At 39.8% G+C, this 15282-nt stretch overlaps 1 protein-coding gene across 5 annotated transcripts in view; it reads right to left on the bottom strand.

The window, feature by feature from the left end:
* The window catches only part of RALGAPA2 (Ral GTPase activating protein catalytic subunit alpha 2), a 278920-nt gene that overhangs the window by 136299 nt on the left and 127339 nt on the right, over positions 1-15282 (bottom strand). For all 5 annotated transcript variants that reach the window (XM_045574683.1, XM_036417809.2, XM_036417810.2 and 2 more), the window contains one exon: positions 1419-1547. In XM_045574683.1, the coding sequence (XP_045430639.1) occupies positions 1419-1547 (129 nt within the window). The remainder of the gene's footprint in view (positions 1-1418; positions 1548-15282) is intronic.

Genomic DNA, 15282 nt, shown 5'->3' on the forward strand with positions numbered 1-15282 from the left:
TGTGTCTCTCTAACATGGATGTTTCTCTCTCTCTTTTTTTCTCCCTTTCCCCTCCTCCCTCCACTCTTTCTAAAAATCAATGGAAGAAATACACTGAGTGGCCAGATTATTATGACCACCCCATCAGTACTTTGTTGGGCCACCTTTTGCCTTCAATACTGTGGCGATTCTTCTTGGCATTGACTCCATGAGATGTTGAAAAGTGATATGAGGAATCTGACAACATGGCTGATGAATAGCAGTCCAGTTCTGTGAGATTTGATGGTTGTGGAACCAGCTGCCTGATGGCTCTTTTAACTTCATCCCACAAATGCTCAATTGGATTGAGATCTGGTGATTGTGGGGGCCATCTAAGCAAGGTAAAGTCTCCCTCATGTTCTTGAAACCACTCCTGCACAATACAGCACTGTGGCATGGCGCATTATCTTGTTGGAAGAAGCCATCTCCATTGGGATACGCCATCAACATGATAGGATGAACTTGATCAGCAATGATACTTAGGGATGTTGTGTTATTCAGATGTTGTTCCACACAAATGAAAGGGAAAATCATGCCAGGAAAACATGCCTCAAACCATAACACTGTCCCCACCAGCTTGAAGGGTTGTACTCATGCATGTGGGGGTGCATGCTTTCATGCCATTTCCATCAAATTCTCACTCTGACATCTTCATGATGCAACTTGAAATGTGATTCATCGGGCCATATGACTTTTTTTCCAATGCTTGACTCTCCAATCCTTGTATTCCTCTGTGAATTGGAGATGTTTTATCTTGGTAACTACAGACAACAAAGGTGTTGGAACAGGCCTTTGGCTTCCATATCCCATATGACGCAGTGTTTTGCTAATTTGCCTACAAATGTCAGGTGGTCATAATAGTTTGGCCACTCAGTATATCTTTGTGTGAGGATTAACAACAAATAATAATAATAATAATAATAATAATAATAATGTACACTCAAAATCCTATCTTTATTATGGACATCTCTTTATGCTGTAACATTTTAAGAAAAGTTCCTACTAGAATTCTAATAACCAAGACAATAATGAAAAACAAACATTACTGAAAACAGACACTTAAAATTCTCTCTTTATTATAGACTTCTATGTCTGTGCCATTTACCAGCAAATGCTAGTAAGATTCTAAGAGACAAGTCCTGCTTCTGACTGTGTGAATGAGCTGAAAATATTAGCGAGGATGATTTTTCACACTCTGGCCTTTTGATGAAACGCCTTTCCAATAGCAGTGTGTCATCTTATCCTACAATTTCACACATCAGCTGCCAGGGCATCTACCCGAGAGCCCAGTTTCACATTGCACTAATGAGTCAACACCTGTTAAGAGTGGAGAAATCTGAACCTTGTTAGCGATTGTGAAGCCTCCTGGGAACGTGGATGCTGAGCATTGTCATACTCACCGCCAGCATGTCTGTCCCGAGGACCCTGGCAGCGGCCGTGATGAAGTCCCCCACCAGCATGGAGAAGCCAGGCAAACCCAGGGAGAAAAAGCGGGGCGGACAGTGCTTTATAATGGTATTTAAGATATCCTAGAAAGGGAAGGGGAGAAAACACAACTGTCACTTTCAAGAACAAAATTCCAAAGGAGGCAGTGAGTCTGTACATGACCACTGTGTGGTAAGATAAGAGGGCGCAGATCATAGAAATGTCTCAGGAAAATAGACACTTGGAGGTGAGTTCGTCCAAGAGCTATTGAACCTTTTTACAAGTAAGTAAGAGAATCGAGACACTAAACTGAAAGACGACTTGTCCAAAATCTGAATTGTGGCATCGGGACTAGACACTGCTTGTCTTCCACCTATAGGTGAGCTCCTTGGACAAGCTAAAGGTGCATTGGGGTAAATATACAAATAAGAACTCTGTTTATATAGCCCTTTCCATATTCTTCGATTTTCAAAAGTTCAGCATATTGTTACATTAAAAAATCTTAAAGCAGACAAAGAGATGGAAATTTTTATTCATTTGTCGAGTGATTACACATTAAACAATTTCATGTGCCACGGTAATGCTGTGATCGCTCATTCTCCAAGGGCAGGAAGTTGGTATGGCTCTGAGTGTAAGTGTGATTGCGAAGTACGGTGCAACGTGCAGCAGTAGCCTTTTCACAGCATGCAGGCCACCCACTGCCCAGACACCTGGCGTTCCTGTGTCTGCCATAGCCTCTCCCTGGTGGGTGGCTGGCTGGCCTATGGCAGACCAGACCAGGACTCCACCGGCCAGCATTCATGTCACCCATGGTCAGGCCACATCTATGAAACCATCTGTGTGAGTGTGTGTGTGCGCAAGGGAGCTTAGCAAGAAAACAAAAAACGTTTTTTATGCACTTTCAGGCAATGCACATTAATCAAACATGCTAACGAGCTATATGTTACTTGTAGTTATTATGTTACTTGTAGTTATTCAACTTCTGTTAATTGTAGTTATCCAACTTCTGTTACTTGTAGTTATTCAACTTCTGTTACTTGTAGTTATTCAACTTACAGTTTAGTCTCAAAAAGCAAGAAGCAATATTTTTTAAAATCTGGATTCTTTTCTCAGATTTTAGTATAGCTATTTCAAAAACCCTTTAAAATAGACCAAGTTTCATTTGATTAAATTAGAGCAAGGTAGTAGCAACATGAGTATTATAAAACAGCCTTTGTAATAAAAATAACCTCACTTAACAATTTCTTATCTAAAAAGAGAGTTTTTGTGTTTACATTTAAGACTAATATTTTTCCTTACACAGTGGACTCATTAAGTTTCTAAAAATTGTGCTGTTTTTATCTTCTTTCTTTAAAATTATTGTACAATGCTTATTCTATTAGAGCTCATATATTTTTGATAAAGAGTTCAGCAAGCACTAAAGTTTTAGAATTTCAGCAAGCTTTTTCTTATGCCAAACATAAATAGGTAGATAGATAAATAGATGGACAGACAGATAAAAGGAAGGAAGGAAGGAAAAAAAAAAAACCTGAAACACACTTCTTGCAAGTTAATGTTTAAACCAGCTTTAATCACGCCCTTTGATACACTTTAGCGTCCGTATCAGCCAAGGCAAACATTCTAAGGGGCTGAGCAGATGGATGCTGTAGTTTAGAAAGTGAGTGGTAAACTCATGCTCCAAGAGTGGAACAAAAGATCCACCTTTTTCATAATTAAGCCTCTGATTAATGCCCTGGGCTTCTCACCACACACCTGTAATTACTCACAGAGGTACGCATTGTGCTGGGCCTTGTCTCGGAATATCAGGCATCAAGCTATCCAGCAGCAGATGGGAGCACATTTCTGTTGACATATGCTGCAATGAAAGGATTCGTGCAAACCTGGCTAGCAAGGTAGCAGAATGCCATGCATTTGAAGATTAATAATGCAAACAACCATGATGTTAACTGTGTTATGTTTATAGTGTTAATTCCATCTGTTGAGATGAAGAACTAAGCCTTGAACACTATAAATTTTTTTTAAATCTTTAGCCCACACTTAAATAAGCCATTTTCACAACTGGAATACAGAATTATAAAATGCTTTTCTGGGATAAGTTTATGGTAATTATGAACTAAATCCTTTAATAAGCTAAAGCTGACATTGGTAAATGAAATCCATTTTGCTTCAAGAGATTCAGATATGTAAAGACAATGACCTGTAAGTGGGGCATTCACAAAAAATCACTACGCTGGCATTGACGCTAAAGACAGCAGAAATGTGTGTAGCAGAGGTAATGTCTCACGGCCCCCTTACCTCTGGACCATGGCCAGTCACATCAACGGAACCTGTTTCCATGGGCAGGAAGATTGGAAAGAGAGTGCAAAATAACAGATGGCTAGCCTACCCAGCCCTGCCACCCACGTAAGACGGAGCCCCAGGGAGAAGCAGGGGCCTGTGCTGCCCTGGCCAGCTAAAGATGGCACTGGAGTAGGTTAATGTGCAGGTTAAAGAGGGCAATGTGTGGCCAGTCAGCCAAATTATGGCCATCTTCCTGCTAATTTTGCTTATCCACACTGAAATGGAACAACCCAAAGATTTCCTCTTCGTGAAGACATTTTAAAATTAGGCAGAGCTGTGTGGTACTGAAAAGAGAGCAGCTGTGTCTTCCCAGTAAAGGAACATCCACAAAATACTCCCCTCATTTCTAGTAGAATCCTCTTCCACCTTCATAGCTATAACTGGGATCTTTGGAAATATATATTAAAAAAAAAAAACTACACTCTAAACCTTGCTTCACAGCTTCCCAAATGTCAATTATTCATGTACAACCTCAGGCTATTAACGTGCCCACATCCAAAGTGAATATTATTTATTTGCTTTTCAAAGTAACATACTTTTTTGAACTTAAATAAGATTGTTCTGGAAAACTAGTAAGTTGTCTCATGAACAGAAAATCACACTTGGATCAATACAATAACAGCAAACCAAGACTACTGAATTTTTGCTAACTGTCACTTGTATGACAGAGGCTCTCCTTGTTAAAAGGTGGTTTGCATCCTAGAAGGATAGAAGTTCTGTACCCACTCCAGACGTACTGCCAAGGCAAGTCCCAAGGACTGGAAAGGGGCCATTATCCCCACCATGCAATTTGATGCTCTAGTGCTACCTTCATTGTGACCACCAGTGGGAAATGTCCCGCAAGAACTGGGACCACTAGAATGTGTGATCATGGCAGATCATGTCTAGAGCTTCATGTTTCTCTTCCATAAAATGGGATGATTTCCCTTTAGAGAGCTGTGTCTAATGGCACACTAGATTTGAACACAGGCCTCTGTAAAATGAAAAAGGCCATACAAAAGAAAAAAGTGGAAAAAAAATTTTTGTCACAAAAGAACTATGAACGATTTCACTTTCTACAAGTCACTTTGTAGAATTATGCGTACTATTGTTTTGCTGATATTTAGAATGAACGTTTTAAAACATTTTAAAGGTGGCACATATAAGTCTCTTAAATTACATTTATCCCAGAAATTAAAAAACTCTAGAAATTAATACCTTAAATAACATCCTTAGCAAAGCATTACAACAATTAGCCAGAGTGTATAGGTGAAATAAAAACAGGGAACTGATGTTCTTAGATTTCCTAGGTTCCATTTTTTTAAGGAGTTCGAGAACTTATCCCAAACAAGTTAATCTGGTAGCAAAAATCAGTTTCTTTTTTACACCTACACAGACTAAAAACAATAAACTAAGCAATAAGCTCAGTGAAAAAATGTACTTTAAAATAGAAATTGTTCGTTCTTGAAAACTGACCAGTTTAAAACATAAAGCTCTTCAAGGGAAATAAAATTAATTCTTCAAAATGTTGCAATTTAATGCACAGACCACAAAACTGGTATTTTCCTCTTGTTTTTGGTTGAAAGTCCACACACATGCTACACTGAATGTGAAAACCAGATTGTAAGATGGTAATTGTGAATTTGCAGTTTATCAAAACATTCAGGTTTATGAGAAAGTAACTGGTGAGAACATCTGTCTCTTATCACCGATCTTACAAAAAATCAGGTAATTCAAACAGAGGCGTGTTGTTTCCTCTCCTCCAAAGCACAGTTCTATAAACACAAACCACATTCAGCCGGGTAAATGAATCGCTTTAATTGAATGCTATGTACACAGTAACTGGAAAAACCGTAGTGATAAGAAAAAAAACATATGGTGATGGAAACAGAAATTGGTTTATTCATTTTGCATAGTGTAGTTTCTTTAGTTCTCTTATAATTGACCTTTAGAATGACAAATGTGTAAAATAATTTTGTTTATTATGGTTCCAAACCTTACAACAATTACACAAAATGAAAATTTAAAAGGACGGATTCATTCTGGAAGCATTTCCATTGTTTACATAATTGCACAGCTATAATTTAGTGCTCGTGTTGTTATGGGGAAAAAAGGGCCATTATAGGCCATTTCAATTCAAAATATTGCACAGTGGTGTCAAAAATGAGGGAAAAATGTTCACTTTAAAATAGTTTAAAATGGATTAACCCTGTAAACAAAGACATTTCAATATATTCTACAAAATACAAATGTTCAAGAAGTTGCTATCCTTCAAACAGAATTAGAAATATTGCAACTGTACTTTCACACCAATTACATATATATTATTCACTTAATATTTGCTCAGGGCCCAGCAGATGATGGTTGTAACATAATAACCAGCCATCTGTCTCCCTGCCTCTCCTTGGCGAATTCGCCTGATCCTCCGGAGCAAACAGATCCGGTTATTCCACCTAGAGTCACTCAGACCTTCCAGAGGCCAAGCAGAACAGTTAAGAAATGAAACCTATGTATGCAAAATCACCAAACTCCTCCTTTAACTTTCTACTTTAAGAAAAACAAAATGCTACACAATAAATGACCTCATCGTTATTTTTCAGAGAAGATACCTGTCTTTAGCATAGAAAATTCTATAGAAAGCTCTATTTGGTAAAATGGGTAATGTTCAGATCTGTTTATCCTATTAACCTAATTTAAAAAGTATGATTCATACCACATGCAAGTGAAATTACTAATTATCACAAAATTTGAATGCAAAGGGATATTTTTAGCACTAAACTTGCAAATAATTTAAGCTTCCTTTAACAATTCAAAAAATAGCCACAATCTTACAGTTTTCTAAATACATCGTAAACCCTCGATTTTGCAGACCTTAATTTAATGGACTTCAGATTTAATGGACAAAATTTCCGATCTGCATGTCATAAGTGAAAATTAATACCCTGCTAATTTTAAAATACCTTTAACTAAGATTTGCTTATAATTACATTAACAGGTTACTTTTTGTTATTGATTCACTGTCATTTTAAACAAATTTTAGCAAATAGGCCATATATTGGGGGGAAAAAAACACTGTAATTTCACTGACATGAATAAATATTACAAATCTACAACTATAATTACATATTTAAATCCAAGAGTCACTGCTAGTGAACAATGTTTGGGGAGTGATTAGCACATGATCACACAGCATGGCTTGAGGTAATTGGTTCTGTTGTAGAGTGTGCTTATCCTATATAAGATGTGTGACTTTGAGCAGCAATTTTAATGCCTGTGCCTGCAGGCTGATGTTCCCACATATACTAAGCCATGCCCCAGCCGTGTGCATTTCTTTACTCCTGGTGGCGGGTGAATGCAGTTTAAAATTATAGTACTACTATAGAAAACTTTTCTGTGCAATTAAACTTTCCCTACATGATTTTAATTACGCAAACATGTCTGTACAAGTACAAACAGGTAAACGAACTGATTTGTCAATTTTTTAACACTAGAGGCCTGATGCACAAAATTCATAGATGGTTAGGGTACCTAGGCTGGGCCGGCAATCAGGGCCGATCTGTGGGGCGACTGGCATGGCAATTGCCTCCCACACACTCCTCCCCTCTTTTCCCCTCTCCTCCTCCCCGCCCCCCCACTTGCCTAGGCTGGCCTGGGGCCTGCGTGCTGGGGCAACTCCTATGTTGCGAGTCTTCCCCTGGTGGTCAGTCCGCATCATAGCAACCAGTCATTCCGCCAGTAGTTCCACCATTTGGTCAATTTGCATATTAGGGTTTCATTACATAGGATAAGAGGCCTGTTGCATGAAATTAGTGAGCGGAATGAGGGGTCCACTCAGCCCAACCTGCACCCTCTTCAATTTGGGATCCCTTGGACATCCTTCTCACAATCCTGGACCACTGGCTCCTAATCCCTCACTTGCCTGCCTGCCTGCCTGGGTGCCCCTAACTGCCCCCCATGCTGGCTGATCGTCCCTCACTGCCTCTGTGTGCCGGCTTGATCACTCCTAACTCCTCCCTCACCCCCTTCCTGGCCTGGTCGCCCCTAACTGCACCCCAATGCTGGCCTGGTCACTCCCAACTGCCCCCCTCTGCCAGACTGGTTGCCCCAAACTGCCCCCCTGTTGGCCTGGTTGCCCCCAACTGCCCTCACTGCTGGCCTGCTCACCCCCAACTAACCCCTTCTGCCAGCCTGATCACCCAGCTCAGCCTGTTCAGTCGTTTGGTCCTCCCCCACTAACCCCCCTGCTGACCTGGCAGCCATATTGTGAGCGTGTGAGGGTTAATTTGCATATTACCTCTATTATATAGGATAAGCATTCGAAAAACCTATTTTTTATATGACAGACTTTGGGCTTCAGTAGATATTCCTTCGCTTGAATTAGTTCGTCATATCAAGGTTTTACTATCTCAGTTATCATCTTATTGACAAAGCTCAGAAATGCTGAGTGGCCAAAAGGTTTTAGTTACCAGAAGAACCGATCTGAAGAGCCCTCAAAGTCCCACAATCTGGTGCTCTCACTTCTACTGGTGCGTCTGCTCCATCACAGGCATCCTCTACATATCTGGCCTCTTCATGCTGTACTTTGTTCAGGTAGCATTTTTCATTGATAAAAATAAAGCCTTTATAATATAGCCTTTTTAAAAAAGCAGGTCATGTCCCATGCATTGTGTTCATAGAAGTCCATGGAAATAAAAATGCTGCAGGAAAAAGCTAAAAATTTTTCTCAAGATTCAAGCCAAGAAATTGTGCTATGACCTTGACATCATCTTTGTGTAATCTGTTTGCAGAGAAAGCAGATATTTTTTTATAAATGCCACACGAAAGCGACTTCTCTCAGTATAACCATGTTATCAAGTCCATGAGAAATATGACAAGGTAGAGTAATTGGTTCTGTGGATGTAGAAACAAAATTGCCTCGTGCTTCTCAGCACAAAAAAAATGCTATGTTTCCTTGACAATAGCATGCAAAAGAGAGAGGGAGTGACATGCGTTAACAGACTTCTGAAGGCCACAGGAGTTGCTCTGACCATTGTACAGCATCAGGACTTTTCAGGAGAGATGGGACAACCAGGCAGATGGAAAAGGAAGTCTCTGCGACCCTAAGCCCTAAAGGAGAGCCTTGAATACTTTTGATGATTGCTCTACACTTAATCCTACATCTGTGAAGAAACACTCTGCTAACCTTTATAGTGATGAACACTTTTCCAGGAAAAGTAGGAGATTGATTAATGGATTTTAGAAAAACTGTATGTATTTTTATTTTATACCCAGTTATCTTAACTGTTCCTTTTTCTAGTTTATAAGTGCTTCATTGAGATATAATGAAATTAACCCCTTAAAGTATACAACTCAGTAGTTTTTAGTATATTCAGGGTTTTTAGTATATATAGATTTTTTAAAAAATATAATAAATATTGCCAAAACCGGTTTGGCTCAATGGATAGGGTGTCGGCTTGGGGACTGAAGGGTCCCAGGTTCAATTCCGGTCAAGGGCATGTACCTTGGTTGCAGGCATATCCCCAGTAGGGGGTGTGCAAGAGGCAGCTGATCGATGACTCTCTCTCATCGATGTTTCTAACTCTCTATTTCTCTCCCTTTCTCTCTGTACAAAATCAATAAAATATATTTTTAAAAAATATCTACTAAATATTAGTATATTTAGTAGATATTTTTTAGCATATTCAGTACTATCACTATTTAATTTGAGAATATTTCATTACCTCAAATTGAAATCCCCTACCCATTAGCAGTCATTTTCCATTCCCTCTCCACCAGGCAACCTAATCTACTTTCTCTCTATGGATATGACTATCAAGGACACTTCAGAATATGGGTCACATGTAGTTGGCTGTTTTTGTTGTATTTTTTTTTTAAATCTCTTATTTTGCTTGGCATGCTTTCAAGGTGTTACAGCAGGAGGCGATGCTTTAATTCCTTTTTATGACCAAATAATATTCCATTGCATAGACAGATCACATTTTGTTTACCCTTTTATCAAATGGTGGACATTTAGGTTGTTTCTACTGTTTGGTGACTGTGAGCAGTGTTACTATGAAAATCTATGTACAGGTTTTTGTTTGAATACCTGCTGTCGATTCTTTTGAATATATGGTGAGGAACTACCAAACTTTCTATAGCAGCTGCACCATTTAATATTCTTACCAGCAATGTATGAGGGGTTCCAATTTCTCCATTTCCTCATCATTTGTTATTTTTTAATCATTTTTAAAAGAAAATATAATAGACATCCTAGTGAGTGAAAAATGGTATCTCACTGTGGCTTTGATTTGCATTTCCTTGGTGAGTTATTATGTAAAATCTTTTCAAGTGCTTATTGGCCAATAATATATCTTCGTTGGAGATAATGTCTGAGTCCTCTGAAGTCAAGCCAGAAAAGGCTATGTGGTCAATGACTCAAGGTTCCAGCAACTTAAATGCGAGGCCAGGGTGAGAGCTCCAAAGATGACCCTCTTGCCCAGGCTACATGTGCAACAGCTGGGCCAAATAGCCTTGGTCAGATATGTTGGACTTTGAGAGGCTCACATCCATCACCCTCCATTCCTGAGCAGGACATGGGTTAGACCATGTCTCTGGCAGGGAGCTGGAGTTTTACATAGTCCCCACTCTGGAAGTAAGACAGCCTGGTCCGTGTCCCCCACCTTCAACCCCCTCCACACACACACCCCGATGTGGCTCCAGACATTAGAAGAAAGCAATGACCTGTGCCCATGTGCCAACTCTTCACCATGCAACCTGTTTTCTGGCCATTCTTCCTTCTCTCAGCTATTCAAGCACAATGCACGGGGGCAGAACTAACCTGAGCCCCTCCCTGCCCCACTCAGCTTGCAATGCCTTGGGCTCGGTGGGTACACACTATACTACTTACTGAGATGAAGCTTCCAGACAAAACCAATCTCAAATGTTTTCATATTGACACTGAACTAATCAGATCATTCCAGTTTTACTTCTTAATTTTTAAAATATACATGCAGAATTTTTTTAAAGTTCAAACCATACAGAACTGCATTCCCCCCACCCCTCATTTTTTGAAAAAACAGTTCAATATTGGTAATTGCCTTATATTCAACTTGAACATTTGCCTGTCTTATTTTAATCTCCCTGGTTATATTCATGCATGCTTTAATTTCCATGGTTAAATTGAAGAGCTAGTCTTTTATACTTTTTATTTTATTTTATTACTGAGATGGTCATTTAATGTCTGTTGCCTGCCTGTTCTCCTCACATCCTCTTTTAGAACAGGGTCTCTCAACCTGAGCACTATTGACCTTGGGATCCTACGTTCTTTGCTTGAACCTATGTATCACAGGAACTTTAACAACATCCCTGGCCTTTACCCACTAGATGCCAACTACCTCACTCCCCAACTTGTGACAGCCAAAATGTCTCTAGACATTGGTTCCTGGAGTGGAGGAGGTGGCAAAAGCCCTGGGTCCCGGGATTTGCTGTTCTGGGATAATGAATACTGGCAAGCTCATCACCACAGGTTAATGCCTGCATTGAGATTGGTAGCTGGAGCCAGAGTCTCAACCAGAATGGTTGAGTTCAGCTACTTTGGTCACCCATTCTTCCCTATGAGGCCATGTGGCTTTAAGGGCTATCACCTTACCCTTTTAAAGCTGGGAAACAAGTTCGCGGCCCATGTGCTACACCTCATAAATGAAACCTCAACCATCTGTTACCTTCGACATATTTCTACTTTCCTTACTTAGGTGTAACGGACTAAGTCTGTAGCTTAATGAAAATAATTATTGGCTTTAGAGTCGTAAAAGAAAAGAAAAAACTTGCCAGTATATTATTTTGAGGCAGTTTCTAAAGTGTTACAGACATTATGGCTGAACAAAGTTATAATAAATTATTTTTTATAAAACTTTGTCTAATCTATGTCTTGCATGAAACTGTGTATTACTTGATGGCATAACACTATGTGACAGATTCTACATTTCATCACTCTGAATTCATAGTGCAAGTACATAAGAATTATCATTAACAATATATCCCAGAAGGTTGATATATGCTACCTATCCTAGTAGATATTATTCTTCCAGCAAACCTAAGTCAAGTGGAAAGTTTTGTTTATTGCTCCAGTAAAGCTTTATACTCAATAAAATCTCATTACGTAAATAAAGTAAATTCAAATACAAATTATATTTTTAGAAAAAAGTATTTTTAAATGTTAAATTTCTTTAAAAAACCAACAATAACAAGACTGGCTAAGAAAAATATAAAATAACAGAGACCTTTAGAAGTTCTAGTTTAATAGCTGTAAAAATTAAACTAATAGTGCTTTGAGAGGTACTGGGAATATTGCCAGGAGGCTCTACCTTCTCAGGGCACTTACCATCCAGCATTATATTATACCTGTCCCAAGCATTTCATACACACACAAAACACATATGCATACATATACATACCCTATTGTGATAAAAGTATAATATGCAAATTGACCGAATGGCCCAACAGCTAAGGCGAGTACAATGTGATTGGTCGGGGGCCTGGCCACCACCCTATGATCACCCTGCAAACGGAGGCCCAGGCCACCAGCTGGCAGGACGATCAATCGGGTGCCTCCACAAATGCCCCAAAGAGGGAAGCCCAGGCCACCTGACCAGCAGGCTGCAGTGGTGGGCGGGGCCTCCCTCTATGAGGGGAAACCCGGGCCCCAGGTGCCAGAGAAAGGAAGGCCTACTCTTGCACGAATTTTGTGCCTCGGCCCTCTAGTGGATAAATAAACTTACACACACAAACCCCATCTATGTCTCAGTCCTTGTTAAGCCCTCATTGCCTTGTCCCTGGGCTACTACAGTAATTCCCCTTCTGTGCTGGTCATCATTCTCTCCTGATTATAATCCTTCCCATGTCATGAGCGCAGTTTTAGCCTCACGAAATGCTTTTCTTGTCAGGTTGAATGTTGTGCTCAAAAACCTCCCACAGCTTTCCACTATCCACTGGATGGAAAGGACTCTGAACCCAAGCTCTGTACAGTGCTGCCTAGATTCACGTCTGCATATTATTTCCATGCACACATCTGGCACTAAATCAAAATCACTATGGTCACTGTCTCCTGAACACGACCAGAGAAGGTCTGTACCTTCAACATGTAAAATTCCATCCTGCTTCTTGTCCTACCATCTAAATCCTATTCATCCTTGAAACTCCTGCTCAAATCCACCTCCTTTGTGAGCTGCTTTCAAACCACCTTAACCAGAGAGGTATTCCACACAGTGCAATTGCTATGACTTGTATATAACTCACTTGGCCCTCTGCACCCTTGATGGATATACACATTTGTGGGCATTATACAGCTGTACAGATTTTTAGAACCTGATTAGGTCTTTGCCAGGATGAGGAAAATATTCTGTGAAAAGCTTATTGAATCTTTTGCTACATTTAATAAAGAACAATGTGACCCTAATAATAAAATGCCTAAAAATAAACCAGAGGATCCAAGAGAGCTCCATAGGAGGGGGCCCTAGAAGTCCTCAGGTCCAACTCATTCACTTGGCCACTGGTGGTCAGGAAAGTCCGCAGAGCCAGTGGGTGGTGACAAAGCTGAATCTAGCACCCAGGCCTTTCAATGTCCAATATGAGGCTCGTCATCTGTGAAAGTCAAATGTTGAATATATTTTGAAGCTAATTTCTATTCTGCAGTCTTAAAAATATTTCCCCATTCTTAAAACCCTTAGAAATAAGGCTCAGAATTAGTCCTATTTTTACTCACTGTGCAATCCTATAGTTTGTCTTTTTAGAATTGTTTTTAAGTGAAGCATTTATGTTAGCTTTCTAAAGTTCCACACATCAAGGTTAATATTTCATCCTCTAAGCATCATTTGCACCTTTAAATTTATAAATATGCACTGTCCTGCTGGCATTTAATCAAAATCCCATGAATTAAAATATTGGTTAAAAGCATACCTGATGTACAGAATAAATACATTAGAGACTTTTAGAATTATTTCCTTGGATATGAGATAAACAAGGTCTCTACTCTGCCATCTTAATCCTTCATTCTCCAAAATGGAATACTCATTTATGTTTAGCCTTAAAAATATTTATAAATTTATGTGTATCTAACATATGTAGTTTTAGTTAAAAGTAAATTTTCAGCAAAGAACAATTCTTTGTCTGAGAAAAGGTGATGCAATTATTACATATCGCTGCATGATCCAGGCTGTCTGGGTTATTAAGAGAGTCAGGGATGGCCAATTTACAAGTATCACCTCTGCACCTTGCTCTCATAGCTCACTGCTGACTCTTACGCTCACTGAGAGGCCCCTTGAGATCTTTTTAAAAATGAGTGTTTATTATTATATTATTCCATCATGTACCTCACGAGAGGAGGTTGTAACATCCATTAAGAAAATCACTATTTTGACTTTTACGACAGAATATTACTCTATATAAGATGTTTAAAGTTACGTTTTCTTTAACACTGATATAGCAAGAAGTTCATTAAAATATAAAGTTCAATGAAAGCAAAATGTTGCTAAGACGAGTTAAATATTCTTGGCTACAAAGAAAATAACCCAAATTTAGGGGAAAAGAAAATAAACGCTATAAGTGCATTTAACAGCTGAAAGATGAACCACAGTTGATCATGCTCTGCCAGTGCCTAGCACGGTAGGAATAGTCGCCTCCTAAGCCAGGTTCTTACGTACAGACAACAGAACCCGCTCTGCTGAGATGAAGAGGACAGGGCCGCATAGCAGAGCATAAGATGGCTTAGAGAACTTCTGCAGGTGCCAGGGAGGCAACCGGGAACCCTCTGCAGTCAGGAATAAGGTGGTGAGCAGAAGCACCCAGGCATACCACAGCAGGTCCAGTTGTTGCCAGCAATGCAGGTGCCTGAGCAGAACCTCCACCACAGCTGCCACCCACCACTCCCCATGTCTGCTTCCCAGTGCCACGCAGTTGCTCTGCCAGACGGAATCTGGGTTGATGTCAACCCAGCTGCAAGGAGCGGGGGTACAAAGAGTGCAGCTTCTGGCTCCCATCATTCATGAGGCACACTGGGTGGGTGAGGCACAGGTAGGAAAGGAGCCAATGGGCAGGGACTCAGAAGGAAAAGTTTCTGAACCACATGAGGGTTACATATACATAGCATTACTGAGTTTGGCCCACAGTGGGGGAGAGGTTATTTCTCCACATGTTCTGAAATTCTACAATGCCTCGTTGTATTCAAAAGTAAGACCTTACATGAGAGAGGAAAGAAAATGTAAACATTTAAGATATCAGAAAAATAAAATAACTTGGTAATTCAAGTTGTTGCTGTTCTCCTCCTCACCCTCTTCAGCATCATCACAAGGGTGCACACTTACTGCAGGCTATTGTGTCAAGGCTCCAAATTGAGTATGTTACAGGTTTTACCTCCTCAAAGTCTTCAAACAACCTTCTGGGTAGGCGCTATAATTACCTAATTTTATAGGTAAGGTATCAAGCAAATGACATCGAGGTCAAATGACTTAAATAAGAGTATAGCCAAGACTGGCACTTAGACAGGCT

The sequence above is a fragment of the Pipistrellus kuhlii genome, unplaced genomic scaffold (assembly GCF_014108245.1).
Source record: "Pipistrellus kuhlii isolate mPipKuh1 unplaced genomic scaffold, mPipKuh1.p scaffold_m20_p_6, whole genome shotgun sequence".
Classification (NCBI taxonomy): domain Eukaryota; kingdom Metazoa; phylum Chordata; class Mammalia; order Chiroptera; family Vespertilionidae; genus Pipistrellus; species Pipistrellus kuhlii.